Here is a 16,405-nt window from a genome sequence, read left to right as displayed (position 1 = left end):
GTGTGTTGCTACCACTGAATGACCCCTTAAAGTCACATCCTCCCTGACTTTCCAGCGCTGCTGTGAGGGAGAACAGTTTGCCTCAGCTGATCATGCAGTAAAAAGAAAAAATAATAACAACGGAAGTGGTGTATCTAGGAGGCACCAACTGGAGGAGATGGATCACAGGATGAAGCATCAGTTTGCTCAGGCAGCCTGTTCCCAAGGCTGAAGCCAGTATTGCTGATATATGCGCTCACTTGCATGCACACTTTCATGACCAAACAAAAGGCAGCTACAATCAAAATGTGGGGAAATGCTTGCCACACTTAGTGTAAACCATCCAAGTGCCAAAGACAGATTGCAAGGTAACAACAGAAAGAAAAAAAAACAGTTCAAAATGAGAGACAAACTGAGCCTAAAACTGAGCTCAGCCTCATGCTTCCTGCTGCAAAATATATCTGGCCATTTCCTCCCTTCCCAAACTCCTCACCAACCTCAGATTCACAGTGGCACCTTCTCCCTGCATTTCTCAATGCCTAAGGTGTAACAGAAGCCTCCCCCCCTGTGTACAGTCCAGTGCTGTTGCTCTCAGGTCTCGTGAGGATTTCAATTCCTACCTGCACAGGAGCTTCTCCCATTCAAAACTTTGCAGTTTTACTTTTAGGGAGAAAATCTGCAGATTGGCAAGCCGCAAATCTCTTGCTCGTGGCTAAAAAACAGGGAAATAAAATATTCCATAGGAAGAGAAAACATGAGCAATGGGAGCTATTAAAGTCACTGCCCATTCCTGGAAGCCTGTGACCACATGGACCAATTTCCAGTCTTCCTTCCTCCTGTGCCGTTATGCAATGGAGAGATTTAATAAACATTTCACAGCCTGCTCTCCCTGATTCATTGTCTTCCTCTCTGCAGCACCGAGAATGTGGTGAGTCAGGAATCCCAGCAGGAAGAAGCTGCAGATTTACAATAATACATACAGGGCTTGAGAACACATTACTATTTAACCAACACAGATTTTTCCCTGTTTTTATCAACTAGAGGATGCAGACACGACTCCTGACATTCCCAGACTTCTTAACTATGGGGAATTTTGGAAAAACTCACCCAACTAACAACAACAACAAGACCTGCACAGGCTAGAAACTCCACAGTAAACAAAACTTCTGAAAGAGAAATGAATGTAAAACCAATGATAGGGAAAAAAAAAAAGCTGACAGCATGAACAAGCTAACCTACAGGCACTGGTTTTATTTTGATATTATAATCTCTTAATAGGAATCTTCGGAGGTTGGATTTAAAATTAGAACAAGATAGAACCCTTCAGTAATTCTTATCCACCCCAAATCTCACCAGACCCTCCTATGACTTAGGTTTGTTGTTACTCAGTGGTGTTAACAAGCTACGTGATGCAACAGAAATCACTGAGAATTGAGGATGTTCAGAAAGGTCAGAAAGAGACCTTAAAAACTGCCATGGGGATTTATAGAAAATGAGAGCTTTTGTGTTTGCTTTTGTCATAAAACACAGCACAAATTCATGGATTAGCCAAAACATTTCTGTTGATTTTTTTTTAAGCTTTCCAAGCTGCTTAGATTTCTCTAAAAGAATCAAGTGATTGAATTCAAGTGCCACCAACAAGTATTTATACTTACTACCTTCATGTAAGATGTTTTAATACAACATACACATCCTGTGCATAAAAACACCTACTCCTGTGGGGAAAAAAATGTCAAAAAAATTTCAATCTTATACATTTTTTTTAACTATGTAAGACATTGAAGACTTTAGAAGGTCACTGATTCCACGGTTCTCCAATGAGAGCACACAAATCTCCAGGGCATTTCAAGGCTGAAAGCTTGCTCTTTTGTACTTGCTCAGATCCACAGAAAATCAGCCTTTGTCAGCAGGAGGGACACACAGATCTCTGCTTGGCCTGAGAGTCACGTTCTACTAGCATTTATTGATTTGTATGTACATTATCTTCCAAACACCCAGCGTGCATTTGGTGACAAAGCTTTCCCTGAAAATAGTATGAGAGCTTCAGGGCTGTGAGCTGGGAGGGAGAATGGGCCTCATCAGCCTCATTTAGACAGCAAACCCCTTTAGAGTAACAGTGAGATGTGATCCTGCAAGCTGCCCACAATCAGAGCTGCCTCTGAAATGCCACCGATGGTCTTGGCCTGTGTGATTATCACTCACATCCCGGAAAAAGAGGTCATCCAAGAAGTGGCAAAGACCTAAAGGTAAATGAAGGTGAACCAGTACTATTTTTCTGCACACAAGAAAGGAAAAGCTACCTGGGCAGGGTACAACAGTCCAATGTAAAGAATGCATCCTCAGAGCAAACGCTTAAACAGCTCCCTAAAGCTGTGCACAGACACTGCAACAATCTGGAGGAAGCATAGGAACACGTGTTCACTATGACAGCACCCACTGAGGAGCCTGATTTCCTCTGCACGGACCTTTAGTCCTTTATCACACAGCAGCTCCTGGAGAGCAGCACCCGCCTGCAGTCATCCCCCTCCTTGCTATATTTGCTACACAGACAAAGCGCACACACTGATTCACAGTGGTGGAATAGTTCAAAAAACCCATTTATCTCAGATGCAGTCTGTTGTCATGGGCACTAAAGTTTGGACATGGCAGTTATCAGGACAATAACCCTGTCCTCCAAGGCCTTGCAAGCACATCAATCAACTTCCAGCACACAGGGAAGGAGGGAAGGTAGTGTTCTTCTGTACAGTATTTTCACTGCTTCCTCTTTTGTCTCAACAGTACCCAGGGCTCACTGCAGCTTCTGTATCCTCTGCTGGAAGTGTTGAAGTTAACAGGGAAATCAAGAGATCAGAACCTATTTTTTCTGAAAAAGCATCTTTTATAATAAGGGCAGTGAAGTAAGCAAGGGGGACAAGGCAAGAGGGAAAAGGCTGCTGACTTCCCACTTGTGAATCTCACTGTATTTCTCACTGTCTGGAGGAAAACTCCCAGTGTGGAGACAATCAGAAGGCAGAAAAAAAGCTCTCTGGGATGCTCCAGGATTAAAAAAACCTGTCATGTTTTGCAGTAATCAGGAACAAGTTAAGTGCAGTCTTACCTGGATCTGTCCTTTTCCCATTATGCGATCTGTGCTCTCTCCATCCTCTTTGGTGAGCTTCATTTTGTTGTAGCACTTTTCATAGCACAAAATCCGCAGAGTCTGTGAGCCTTCCAACTCAATCTCAAACTCCTGCAGGGCACCAGAAAAGGACAGAGCAATGAGTGCACCACAGCAAGACGTTCAGTCTGTTCATAGTCAGGATATTATCCTTAAAACTCTTCAGGAAGGAGCACTTCAGGTCTGGTGAAGATCTCCTTCCTCATGAAAACGGTCTGAAAATAAACTGAAGGCTGTACTTTGTACATATGAGGTGGCCAAATTAGAGACTAAGGCAGTTGGCTCCTTAGCCAGGTTTCACTGACATGCAGCGAAGCATCATTTAAAGAAACAAACTCGCCTACGTTCGTCTAATTTTGCTCTCCTGCAGGTTTGCAAGTTGGCTGTAAGCAGGCACACGTCTAATTCTTTCTCCTCACAACAAATAAAAGCACCTCCAAAAAAATCCTCCTTCAGTATATTATCACTGATGTCTTATTAAAAAAAAATAATAATCAAGTATATCTGTTTAAATGATGAGATGCTGGAAAATGCAGGACTCATTTTGTACTGAAAAATTTATTTAACTCCATCCAGATCAAGAGGAAATCTGTGAGAAGGAATTAGAGCCAGGTGGATCTGCCATCAATGTGATTGCTGAAAGGCAGCACACGCTGCACAAATCCAAAGCACGCAGCCTGGGCTTCAGACAAGATGTTCTTTCATTTGCAGTTTTTCTACCCATCACGCACTGATGTCACATGGAAAACAGCACATCAAGAACAACCCAACCTACCTCATTCCAGTTGGGCTCCGTGGTGTCTCTGTACACCCTGGTTTTGGCCTTGTTCACAAAATACCCAAAAGAATCAACCTCTAACGTGCAATACAAATCTGAGAAAGGGGAGAGAAAAACTTCATAAATATTTCTAGAACCTCCTATCTTACATTAATCACCTTTAGGGTGTTTCTTCACTTATATCTTCTCTGTAATAGTACCAGTAACACTGCCCAATGCAAATTTTGTCATCTGGACCAGCAGAGTTGCTTTTATGAAGCTGAATTACCAGCACTCTGGTATAAATAACCTCAGCACAGACAAGCCTTTCACTTATGAGTCTGGTGTGTGCTATTAACTAGTATTTCCCAATCAAGCCACGATGAGCAGAAGGTTTACACCAATGAGAAATGAAACTCCCTTAGGTAGATACCGGATCCCATCAGCACATTGGAGCTGATTTCACTGGCAACAGCATCTGCATAACATCCCTCAGAGGCTAGGTTAGGGCAGAGTCATCAAAGCCTCATTATCTCCACACTGTTTAATTATGTGGTATCTCGTGCTTTTAAAAATAGTGATGAACTGCAGACGTTGCCCCTACTTTTATGCTTTTAGCTATGTTAGCCAGTACCACTGCACTCCTCTAAATTCATACCAATGTCCCAATTTCACTTCCAGTTCCCCAAATCACCACTCCTCTTCCTCATCATCATCCCAGTTACTGCAGTCCTAAATGAATCCACACCCAGCTGTCAACAGCACCATCATCTCCCTCCTGCTATCTAACATCCCCCAAAACCTCTGTGTTACAGAGCTACAACTCACTTGAACTTTGCTTGAATCCTGTGGCAGAGTGGACAATGACATTCAGGAATCCATAGAGACCTGGAGATTCATCATCTATACAACAAGGCAAAGGAACGCTGTTAAATTCACAGAGAAGCCAAGAGTGAAAGACAGAGCGATGAGTTAATTTTGCAGAAGTTTATGTCCCTAAAATGGATGTAGCAGGAACATGTATTCTAGCCATTTATAAATTCTGGCAATTTGGGGCTTTTACAATGCCACTGCTAGGGTCAGCAAGACAGCGTGGAAGAAAAACAGAGGACAAAAGTAAAATATAGACACAAAGCCTATACCAGCAGGCTAAAAAGCAACCCAGGATGGTCTCTGACGCAGTGTCCTACATTTGGAAATCATCACCAGATTGAAGCTGTAGCAGAAAGAAATATTAAGAGTAGCTCTAGGGGAAATGCACAAAGGCAGGCAGAGACAGGCTTTCACTGCAGCTACACCATATGAAAGCATAAACTGTATGTCTTACCTTCCTTATTGATAGTGAGGGGAATGTTGTGAACTGTCTGGAGTTTCACACAGGAATTTGTCAGCATCTGGAGCTCCACTGATGTGAGTGAGAAGCTTTTAAAGCCTGCCACGGAAATTCAAAGGGAGAGCAATTAAATTCAAAGCAAAAGCTGAATGCATGCTCTCTCATTCTGGGCATGCACAGGACAGCTGCTCCCTGGGCAACACTCAGCAACAGTACCATAGCACTTAGGTCTGTACTACTGCTGCAGCCTATCTCTGTTTAGGGCATGTTCAATTATTCCAAATTTAGAGTAAAATGTCCCAAAATGGTTCACAGGAATAAAGGGGCACCCACATTCTTGCAAAGCCAAAAAACACCCACACCAAAATAAAAGTCTCTTTGGTCAAAAGGTGCAGTTGTTTCCTCTGCCTGGAACTACACATCTCTACCTGGAGGGTAATTGAGAGAAACTCCTCCCACACATTCCCTACGTGGTATGGGAAGCAAAATTCCCACAGACAGGCTCAGATGTGCAGTGACAGAAGACTTTCAGATTCCACTCTGAATGCCCCACACCGTATCCTCTGGATTCAATATCACAGCATTTGAACCAATAGCCAGCTAAGGGTCACTCACATTTCTTCTGCTGCTCCCGGATGTTCTCCCTCCACTCTGCCCTTTCATAGTCCGATGAAATGAGGAACGTGTAACTCTACCCAAAAAACAGAAGAACATGGGGCATGCATTAATCTGATCCACCGCTGAGAGCTGGTCTGCCTCCAATATTTTCTCCAGCAGAAATTCTTGGATATACTGCTCTTCTGGTACTCTTCCCATTGCCCTACATCACGGTTTTGTCAATGACAGGCAGGACTCTGGCACTGTGCCATGTCAGCAATGTGTCAGCAGCACCAACAAACAGACTCCTGCAGTCACAGCCTTCACAGGGCTCTGCCCTGCAAACAGCAGCTGTGGCCCTGGCAGCATGATGTCCCACGACAGCTCTGCACAATTCCTTACAGCAGCTGCACCACAAAACCTAAAAGCTTCCATGACAGGCCAAGACACTGATGCAAGCTGAAGAAGCAGTTACCAGCTTCTGAATTTTGACTGGTTTGTAACAGGATCTTGTGACAGTCTTTTGCCTTGTGTGTGCTAAGGCCATGGAGATAGGTTCCAGTACTGTCAGAGCAGGTGATACCTCTGGCACACTGAGAGTCCTGCAAAGCTAAAAGGAGATCGTTCTCAGCATCCCTGGTGCCGAGTGATTCTGTGAAGGGCAGCACACAGCTCTGAGAAGGCAGCCCTGAATGCACTAAGCCTTGAACTGAAGGGGAGGCCAAAAGGGAGTAGCTGCAGAGCTTTTTCTTAGGTGAAGAGGGCAGTTCCTATTGCTCTGACAGGACTTGTCTTGTCCCAGACAAGATACAATTCATTCACTAATACATTCATTTATATTTTTTATGCCAATGTCACATTCAAATTAGTCACGGCCTCCCGAGACATTATCATAACCTTAGTTATGGTTAGGTGTCTGCTCCTTGGAAAGTGCTTTCAGACCAGACAGAAGAAAATAGGATCTCCTTATACCATGCATGTGCAAGCACACAGAGCCCTTTAGCATTTTTCTATTACACAAAGCCTGAGACAGACCAAAACAGCCACTCACCTTGCCATTGCGATTGTGCACCCGGAAAGCCATGTTGGGAGACATCAGCAGCAGGAGCGATTCCTGTTCTGAGAGCTTCTTTTTCAACCTCTCAATGACCTTGCTGCCCTTATTGGCCCTCTGAATGGTGGGGGGAGAGAAGAAGACAAAAGGACACGCACATCATTCTCCTAGACTTGCTCTCATTTACACCAACACACATTTTCAAACCCACAGTTCCTTTTCTCTAAAGGAAATGAGGATATACTCTGACAGATGCCAGACTTTCCACATATTGGTATGCTACACTCCCAGCCTTTCTCATGTCTACAGCATGAGAGCTCCATTTTCAACATAAATGCCTGGAAATAATCACAGGCAGATCCATGTAAGCAGAGGAGCAATACGGCATCTTTTGTTGTTTCTGCCTCCAACTGAGGAGGCCATCATACAAGCAGTGCACCAGAATGAGAATAATGGGCTGTGCAGCAGTCTAGATATCACTGATAACTGAGCTGTACCACAAATCTCTGCTGAACAGCCTGTTTTAGCAGGATTCTCCATGCTTCTATCAGCATCTCATCTCAGCAGAGATATTAAGTCTGTTCTGCATGTGGGATGGAACTGGCTTTTTTTGTGTTTTTTTTTTGTCTTTTACCTTTTCACGCTGGATATCGTTCTTGATCTGGGATATCTTGATTTTCATGGCATCCAGTTCCTCATCAGGTACCAGTGGGATGTTGGGAACTGCCTCGGACTCATCCACCATTTGGAAACTAAGGTCAGTGAGTGGGATGTACCATTTGCAGTCATACTGCTGGCTTTTTCTGAAAGACAGAAGGTCCAAACCTTTGCTCCTTACTGGTGCTTGGCAAATACTCACTTCCTCTTCCTACAGGTCATTCCTCATTATAGCTCATAAGATACAGAAGTAGGGACAGCTTCTTTATGACTTCCACATCAGAAAAAAATCTGGTAAAATGCTGTTTTCCAGTAAGAAAGCCAAGGAGGGCCAATTGCCAGTACAGTGCAAAACAAAGCAAATTGTTTTGTTACCTAGTTTCTTCTGTCCTAAAAAACCCACAAAAATCTTTTGCATACCCTTTTAGTCCTCTGCTCTGCCTCTTCAAAGCCTCTATAGAGGCAGAGTTTGAAAGCAAAGCCACATGTGTGAATGGATGGCTGCCTGTGGTCTAAAGCTCAGGTCTCTCCTGCCTGAGCTGGGATGGTTGAGTGGGGGGTAGAAGTGTCAGCATACAAACTTCCATGTAACCCAATCAGAAGAAACTACACCTTGTGACTGCCATTCTGTGGTGCTCTCACCAGAACAGCCTGTCCACGTTTTTTTAAATATTTTGTGCTATTTACTCCCTTCTTCACCCCTCCTGCCAATATCAGACATTCTTGGGAAAGTCCCACTCTCTTCAAAATTACTTCCCTGGAAGTATGTGCTTCAAAAAGGGCACGAGCAACTTGTTTGAGGAGAACAAGGAGAGGAGTTTCTCAGAGCGAAGGTCTCCTATGACGGCCAGCACTTCCTTGCTGATCACTCTCTGTCCAACTACATTTTATAGATTCTGGTTACCCAGGACTGGAGTATTCAGATTCAGCTGCTGTTGCTGGCTGAACCCAGGACTCTGCTGAAGCTGAGATGCAAAACACATAGACCAGAAGGGAAACCTCACCCTCCAATCTGCTTTTTGAGCTTGGCACACAGGAACAGATCAGTAAAAAGAAAGACGTGGCGTAGTTTGCGAGCCCCCTCAACGAGCTCCACCATGAAACTGTCCTTCAGGAGCTGCCGGTGCTGGTGAAAAACAGAAAATGTTTCAGTTAGTGAAGAAAGAGCCCAGATAAAGCACTGCGCCTCCCTCAGCAATGCACTCCTGATGCCTGACTCCTACCAGAGCCAATTTAATAAACTGTTCCAATTCAGCAAAAAAAAACAGGCTGTTATGTGCTCCTTGCTGTGAGCTCTGCTCCCTGCTGCTGCCTTCTCTCTCAAGGGCAAAAATGGCCTTATTCATCAGGTGCCAGGTCAGAGCTGAGGTTTATTTCCATCACCTGTCTCTGAGACCAAGTGTTACTTACGGTGAGTCATCGCCTGGCTTTAAGTGCCCAAGGGCCACCATCACAGCATCCCTCTTACAAACCAGCAGAGAGCAGCAAACACCACTTTTCTGTCCAGACTTCCCCCATCATCCAGCTACTGAATTCAGCTCCAGCTACCCCCACTCTGCATTAGCTAGATACAAAATGTGTACCTTGCAAACTTCTCTGTAGTCCCTTACCTGCTTGTGTTTAAACAGGATCATCTGGATATGCCCCCACCCCACACCTATTCAAAGCTTTAAAAGCTTTTTTTTTTTTTTTCCTAAATAATTAATAAAGTAAATCGAATGTTCCCCAAACCTAGATGATAATTTGCATTACCTCGATACCTTTATTCCTATTTCTAGTTCCCAGAAGACTTAAAACCTCCTAAATAACAGGCATACATTGGAGGGCAAAAGCATCTTTTCCCTTCTTCCCCTACAGGGACTCCATAGCTGACAGACAAAAAGGCCGGAGCACTGGCACTGAGACAGATGGGTTTGTGCTGTCACCAGCAACCAACACAGGAGTTTCAAGCCTACCACTATGCCCAGGCCTTCTGTTAGGATCAACATGAGTCCGAGTGCACATCATGCAGAATAGAAATTTCCCCTCATTTTCAAAAGCAAGCCAAGGGTATGTCACTTTGGCAAAATTTATTCCCACAAATATGTCTGTCAGTGTTAGTTTGCTTCACAGCCAGTACAAGCAGCCACCATCAGCTTCTGCACACAGGTTTCCTAAGATGCTTTTTCCTCACCCGTAGCACTTTTACTTGTTACTCCAGCTAGGACGATGGCCTGCTGACACCAATGAGTGACATGACACACACTGTACATGCCAAGACAGCACCATGGTTGGAGATAGGAGAGATCAGCTCACATTGCTCAGTGCTAACCAACAACACCCCCTTCTGCTCTGTCACTGTCAGCCTTCTCCAGGCCCACGCACAACTTGTCAGTAGGACAAGCATCTCCGCAGGAAACTCATATGCAAAATCTGTCCTTTGCCAAGAGGCAGCCCTGCTCAGCTGCGCAGCAGTGTGCAATAGGAAAGCAGTTAACCTCACCAAGGTCAAGACATCCAAACCAGAACTCATGCCTCAGTTTCTCAGGGTTATGCCTCACGGGTTTTACTTGCTGCATGACTTAACAAGCCTTGAGCACGTTTACTGCAGAGGGTGTGGGAGTGCAAACCTCCGCTCTCCTTCTCCTTCCTCCTACCATCCGTCCCACCCTGGCTCTCCAAAATGAAAACAAACCACATCAGCCCCAGCAGGCAGCATGGCAAGAAACACAGGAGATAAATGTCCTTGCAGTCACAGTTCTTGTTTCTAGTTTGTTCTAGAATACCCTAAACTTCCTGACACAGATTAAGGGTCTGCATTTTCCTGTCTGCAGCTTGCAGCCACAAGCTGCTGAAGTACAGATAGCATGTCAGCATCTCACCTTGGGTCTGCCTGCCACCACACAAAAGCCCCAGTAGTCAGTGTGCAGCAGTAAAAGCTGCACCTTTCCTATAGTACCATCAGTACTGCTTCCTAGCAGACTGTTGCACCATCTCTGGGCACAAGTCTGTGAAGATGCAGCATCCAGCAGTGATTCAGGCTCTGGAAGGCCCATATATACATTAATATTTAATTTTTAGGCATGATCTTCCTGGTTTCTCCTGAGTGGTTTTGGAGGGAAGGCCTGCCTGCATTGGTGTGCACTTGCACACAGCTCCCCACTCCTGCCTGATGAACAAATCCTAGGTAGGCAAGAAACTAGCAAACAGCTTTGAAAACAAATAAATAAAAAGGAGGTGGCATGTTGGCAGTAACAAAAGCACTCCACAGCTGCAAAGAATTTCTTTTGGGAGCAATAATGAAGCAGGGAAAGAGATTTTGTGAACAAGCCCAAAACCTGATCTCGGGCTGCTAAATCTGATGCATATTAATTATGCTGCAACTCAGCTCAGCTCCTCTGGGGCAATGAGAATAGCTTCTTGTTGCCTGCCCAACCTCTGCTTATTGTTCACCCTAACCACAGTAATTTGAAGGTAAGCATTTCCTCCAGTGAAGGGAAGCCTATGCAGAGGGAACAGTAACTGCAGGTCTTAGTGTCAAGCCTCCACAAAGTAAGAAGAGTCCATCAGCAATCCCTGCAGCAAGCCTCCACGCAGCCTTCCTGGTCCACATAGGTGACCCCTCTTTCTGCCTCCTAAATTCGCACAGTCTTTGGCTGCCATCATCCAGGCAGACTTTCTCCAAGCAGTCATGCTCTCTGTCCCACATCTCCCTCAAATCCAAGCAGAAAGCTCAGCTATACGATGCCAAATCAGGGGTGTGATTTACAGCCTTTGTACTTCCCATCTGGGACTAAGGTACCACTTGTTTGCACTGAGCTTCTTTTGGCTGGCACTCTGGGGTATGAATATCCAGATCGACAGGACACAGTGCTTCTATGAGGCAGCAGAAGTCTTTGGCAGCAAGTTCTCTCAGAAACAGAGTTGGGTGGAAAGAAGACAAGGGTATATTTCCTAAGTTTGCTTGGATCAGAAGTAAAGAGGTGAAAGGGATGTATGCTAGTCAGCCGCTCAGGAAAATACTAAGCTTCCCAGAGCTGTCATTCATTTCTTCTCACTGAGGAGCTAGTTTAGAAAGCTTCCCCTTTGGAGCAAAGGTATACTACCACAATGAGCAACGAAGGATCTAGGGAGGAGAAGAGAGGAAAAAGAGTTTGGGGGTCAAGAAAGGAAATGTATCCTCATAAGGGTGTGAGCTTGATATTAGGTCTAACTACCAGCTTCTCTGGGAAAACAGGACTTTCATTAGGGCTGGCCACAACAAGCGTGCACCAAGCTGCTCAGCATCAGTGGAGCCGAGGAGGAGCACTTCCAGCACAGGGTCACATCCTTTGTTGCAAATGAGTCAACTTGCCAGGAGGGCTCAGTAGGTCAGAGGGAAACAATAAAAGGATTTCCCAACTGGCTTACCAGATCCCTGCCAAACCCCACAGCCAGGGAGCACAAGGCACCTTTCTGACCTCCTGCATGAGTCAACCCATCCTACCCCACACCCTGGGGAAGCCAGGGGTCCCCATAGGCAGCATGTCTGCCCGTCAGGTAGCCATATCACCTCAGTTCCATAGGTCATACTAGCATTTTGGGAACCAAAGTCTATAAAGGTTAACTCTCTCCTGAGGGCACCAAGAGCTGTTCCTTTGCTAGCCTTTGGTTAAACAGTCTCCCAAAACATGAGGTCTTTTATCTGAACGAATAGTCCCATGATACTGTATGTCACATACAACATGTGCTGGGAGACCATCTCTCTCAACTTTGTTTCTGAAGTTACACTGTTTGCTAAGATTACAAAAGGTGTTAAAGGTTTTCCTAAAATTCACTATAGATTACAGAAACACCAAAGACACATCCAACAAAGCATGGGCTTAGTATCAGAGTGGCAGTGCGGCGGCGGAGGGACTCCATGTGTCCTACAAACAGCCCCAAGACTAACAGGTGTTCAGCTCAGGAGCTCAGCTCAGATGCTGAAAGATTTTCGAGGACATCTAGAGGAAAGCTTCTTATTTTGTATCATTATAGAGTGAATTAGTACAGCCTTTACCTCTCAAACAGGGCCTGGGCAAACTGTCACCTACCAGAGGCTTTTGCTATGCTACCATATTGGTTCAGTACAAGCCCCAAGTCTCCTTTCTAGACCCTGCTTTCTTTTTCATGTTTTTAGCTGCTGCTTCTCTCACCCCCATCTCTGTGTTCCAGACAGAAGAGCTCTCCCTTTATGTCCTTCAGTGCTTGGATATCCTCTTTGGACTGCCTATTGCTGTCCTCTTTCCTCTGCCAGTGAGCACCTTCTCTGCTACCAATGTGCTCATCTATTCATTCTACAGTGTTTTTGTGCTATTTGTAAAGGATAAATCCTTCTGCTGTTGTGTTCTGCTTACCTCCAAGAAGTGTGGCAGAAGATCAGCCTGAGACACATTACAAGAAGTGGAATTTAAAAATATATTCATCCAAAACCACAGCTGTACAAAGGGCCATCTCCTCACGTGACAGCCAAGCAAAGAGCTCATCCGACGTGGTGACAGCAGCAGCGTGCGTGGGTGAGAGCCCCCGGAAGGACTGGAACATGTGTGATGCAGGAGGAGAAGGGTAAAAGCAGAAGATGGGTATTGGCATATGCCAGTGAGGAAGAGTGGCTTGGCTTTCTGCAGAGCGTAGGAAGAAAATGATTCCTTGTGTGTGCGCATGTTTCAAGACCAGCACTGGAGAATTAAGGGATTCTATGCTTGGAGAGATAAATTGGCTATTTTGCATATCTAGTAGGTTTTTTTCTTTATTTTTTTCCTCCCAAGCTTCTGTCACCAGAAGCTCTCTGACTCCAGCTGTACTTTTTAAATATTCTACTGTCAACACCTGCCCAAAGGCTCTGGGAGTAATAGGCACCAGGCTTTGAGCTGTGCATGCCTGCCTGCATCTAGGCTTAGTCTTCAACTTTCCAAAGGCTTTACTTTGCACTTCTGCTCCCTTGCAAACCTCCTCTCCTACTCTAAGTCAAACAGAAGCCTAAAGCAGTGCTAACTAGTTTATTGCCTGCAGCTACAAGCCTTGTTTAGGTACGTGTTAGAGCAGTCTGCCAACAGCCTCTTCTCTCAAGGGCAGGAGGGGAAGGTCCACAGCAGCATAAGCAGATACAAAATGTGATTTGGGGGGTCTTATTTCCAGAAGGAACAGCCTGTCTGCTCTCTTTGCATAAAGACTGGTGCTGAGGATAACAGACACTAAGCTACTCAGCCAGTAGAGTGACCCAGAACTAAAAAAATGGCTTAGTTTTCAGGTAGCTCCATCCCTCCATACCACTGTGTGATCACATAAACCCAGCGCTAACACTTCAAAGAGAGTAGGAGTGTGCAGCCATGGGTGAGACAGAATGGCAGCCACCACCACTCTGATTAGTTTGAACTATTCTGAAACAACACCCTGCAAAGAGTAGAGATGAGCTGAAGCCTAGGAAGGAACACACATCAAATGAACTCTGCAGCTTTGTTAACCTCTGCTTTACAAGAATGGGCCGAATTAGCTGGAAGCACAAATCTTGGCAGGGAAAGATGACACACGCTCCAACAGTCATTTGCATCCAGGTTCAGCTGAGAAGAAACATGCAATCTGCAGAGCTCGTTTGTTAATAAGTCTGGGAGGGCTATAACTCCCTCCCTTCTGGCATATATTTGTACATCATCTCAAAGCACTTATTTTCCTGCTTGTCTAAGGGACCAACCCCTGTAAAACCTTAAATAGGTTTCCTATTAAAGATGAAAGAACAGAGAAGAAGGGTCAGCAGTGAGCACGTAAGAGGCCTGCTCCATGGTCTTAAGGGGTGCAAGATTCTCCATATTCCCTTTCTGAGTCAAAGGGTGCTGTGCTACGCAGACCCTCTTCCCTCCTTTTGTGAAACTGATTTTTTGAGTTGGTGAAGTGGGTATCTGCAGATAAAACATCAAAACTACAAAGAAGTAAAATTACAGAAGTAGTAAGCTGGGAAGGAGCAGCGAGAGAATGGCACAGATCAGGTTGAAGGGAGACAGAGTCAAAAGTCTGGAAAAAGCCTTCAGTAAACCCCTCCTGGCTCCCCTGTGCTGCCAGCTACAAAAGGCCCAAACCATTCCTGAGAGGTACAGACTGAGCTGGACCTGAAATTCTCCAGGCAAGACCAGAAAAGCCATCAAAAATTGCTAAGTCTTTACTCCTCCCCACACTTCTGCCTTTCCTTCGGAGTCTTACTATGAGGACATATTCAAACCCTTCTGCAGATCATGGAGGAACACAGTGCATCCTTCTCCTCAGCACAGACTCCAATGCTCTGCTAGTTAAATTCAGCCTCAGGGCCACTGCTGCCTTCCCAAACACCAAACAAATGCATTGAGTGAACCACTCACAAACCAAACAGAACGGGGCTGGTGCTATCCTGGATCCTCTGTACCAGCAGTCCCTAGCAAACTACAGAACAAAGAACTGTGGTTATTGTTAGCCTGACCAGCAGCAAGGGCCAAACTATGTGCAGTATTCCCTCCATCCTGGCTTGTAAGCTTAGCCCAATTGAGCCTCCCTTTCCTGTTACAGGCCCTTCTGTCTCCGCAGTGAATGGTTTTACTCCCTTTGCATTCATCTCCTCACACTAACTGAAATATTCATTCAGCCCCAGCAGATTAAATCTTGTTCGTGCATCACAGAAAACTTTCAGTTCACATACATAAACCCAGAAGTAGCAAAAAAAAGCCTGCCATGCGAAACAGGATTTGGATGCTCCTGTGCAGGAACAATATCTGATGTCATTCAGGAAGGCAGCAGGCAGGTCAGTGTGAGCCAACGCTCACAGAGCAGGAACCACCTTTTGTAAAAGAGATCAAGACTGTTCGTGAGCTTGTTCTATGTTTTGACCTGCACTCTTCTTAGCAGCCTGTCACTAGGGAGATTAGCCACTCGCTGCTTTCCTCAGTTCAAAGAGATCCTGAAAAAAAAGAGCTGGAGAAAAGGAGATTTGACTCCTCCCCATGATGCACCCCAAGGAGGAAACACACTCTGTATAAAAGGCAAGGACTGGGGAAAAAAGACAACTGAGATCAGCACCTAAGCAATGCATGAGGGGAAAATGCTGTTTTCCCTCCTTCCTTTTTTCACCAAGGAAATTTCAAAGGGGAGTAAGACAAGTAATAATAATAATAAAAAAAAGCTATCAAAGCAAGCTGGTGACTCATTAAAATAAAAAAATGCATTATGTATTGAGGGTAGTCAATTAGGAAATGCGAACTGCACACTGTCCTGTCACCCCAGGGGAAGCATAAGCAAGGGGAGTGGGAGGAGAAAAGGAAAAATGTACAGGCATAAACAAAACCCAGCTATGACCCCAAGGTGAGTAGCCTGTAGGAAGCAACACCTGTCACTAACCCACACAAAGCAGTTGGAAGCCTGCTTCAGCCTCTGGATTATTATGCAAAGAATGAACATAGCTACTCCCCAGACAGATAGATACTGATTCGAAAGAATGTGGAATACAACTGGAGAAAGTATCCACATTCAGCCTCTCAAAGTGGAAGACAAACAGGGAAGCATCAGAAGCAAGTTCTTTTCTTGCCTAGGCTCAGTACAAGGAGCGTGCAGTGAGGGAGAGCACAAAGGGTTCCAGTTTTGTCCAGCACACCTACAGCCCTATCCTTCAATATGCACTCTCCCTCCATCACACACAAAAGCACTAGAGGACCACTGAGCTTGTGAACAGGCCTGCTGAGCACAATTCCAACAGGCCTCCTCCTTCCTGCTTTGTAAGATCTGACAAACATATTGCTCCAAAAAGAGATCATCAGGATTATCCTCCCAAGCCAGCCCCGCTGCCTATGCACTGGCACTTCATTAGGATTCTGCATGACACTTCCCAAAGCCTGCATCCCTCATTGAGATGCTGAC

General features: G+C 45.2%; 1 protein-coding gene across 2 annotated transcripts in view; it reads right to left on the bottom strand.

Moving 5' to 3' along the window:
* The window catches only part of BCR (BCR activator of RhoGEF and GTPase), a 99,293-nt gene that overhangs the window by 17,686 nt on the left and 65,202 nt on the right, over nucleotides 1-16,405 (bottom strand). For both annotated transcript variants that reach the window (XM_042865538.1, XM_042865540.1), the window contains exons 9-16: nucleotides 8,539-8,660; nucleotides 7,512-7,680; nucleotides 6,875-6,994; nucleotides 5,842-5,917; nucleotides 5,221-5,325; nucleotides 4,722-4,796; nucleotides 3,912-4,009; nucleotides 3,077-3,208 (exon numbers count right to left, since the gene is read on the bottom strand). In XM_042865538.1, the coding sequence (XP_042721472.1) occupies nucleotides 3,077-3,208; nucleotides 3,912-4,009; nucleotides 4,722-4,796; nucleotides 5,221-5,325; nucleotides 5,842-5,917; nucleotides 6,875-6,994; nucleotides 7,512-7,680; nucleotides 8,539-8,660 (897 nt within the window). The remainder of the gene's footprint in view (nucleotides 1-3,076; nucleotides 3,209-3,911; nucleotides 4,010-4,721; nucleotides 4,797-5,220; nucleotides 5,326-5,841; nucleotides 5,918-6,874; nucleotides 6,995-7,511; nucleotides 7,681-8,538; nucleotides 8,661-16,405) is intronic.

The sequence above is a fragment of the Lagopus leucura genome, unplaced genomic scaffold (assembly GCF_019238085.1).
Source record: "Lagopus leucura isolate 7727_CA_CO unplaced genomic scaffold, USGS_WTPT01 Super-Scaffold_806, whole genome shotgun sequence".
Taxonomy (NCBI): Eukaryota; Metazoa; Chordata; class Aves; order Galliformes; family Phasianidae; genus Lagopus; species Lagopus leucura.
Note: the sequence above shows the minus strand (reverse complement) of the source record. Positions and strands in the feature narration are given on the sequence as shown.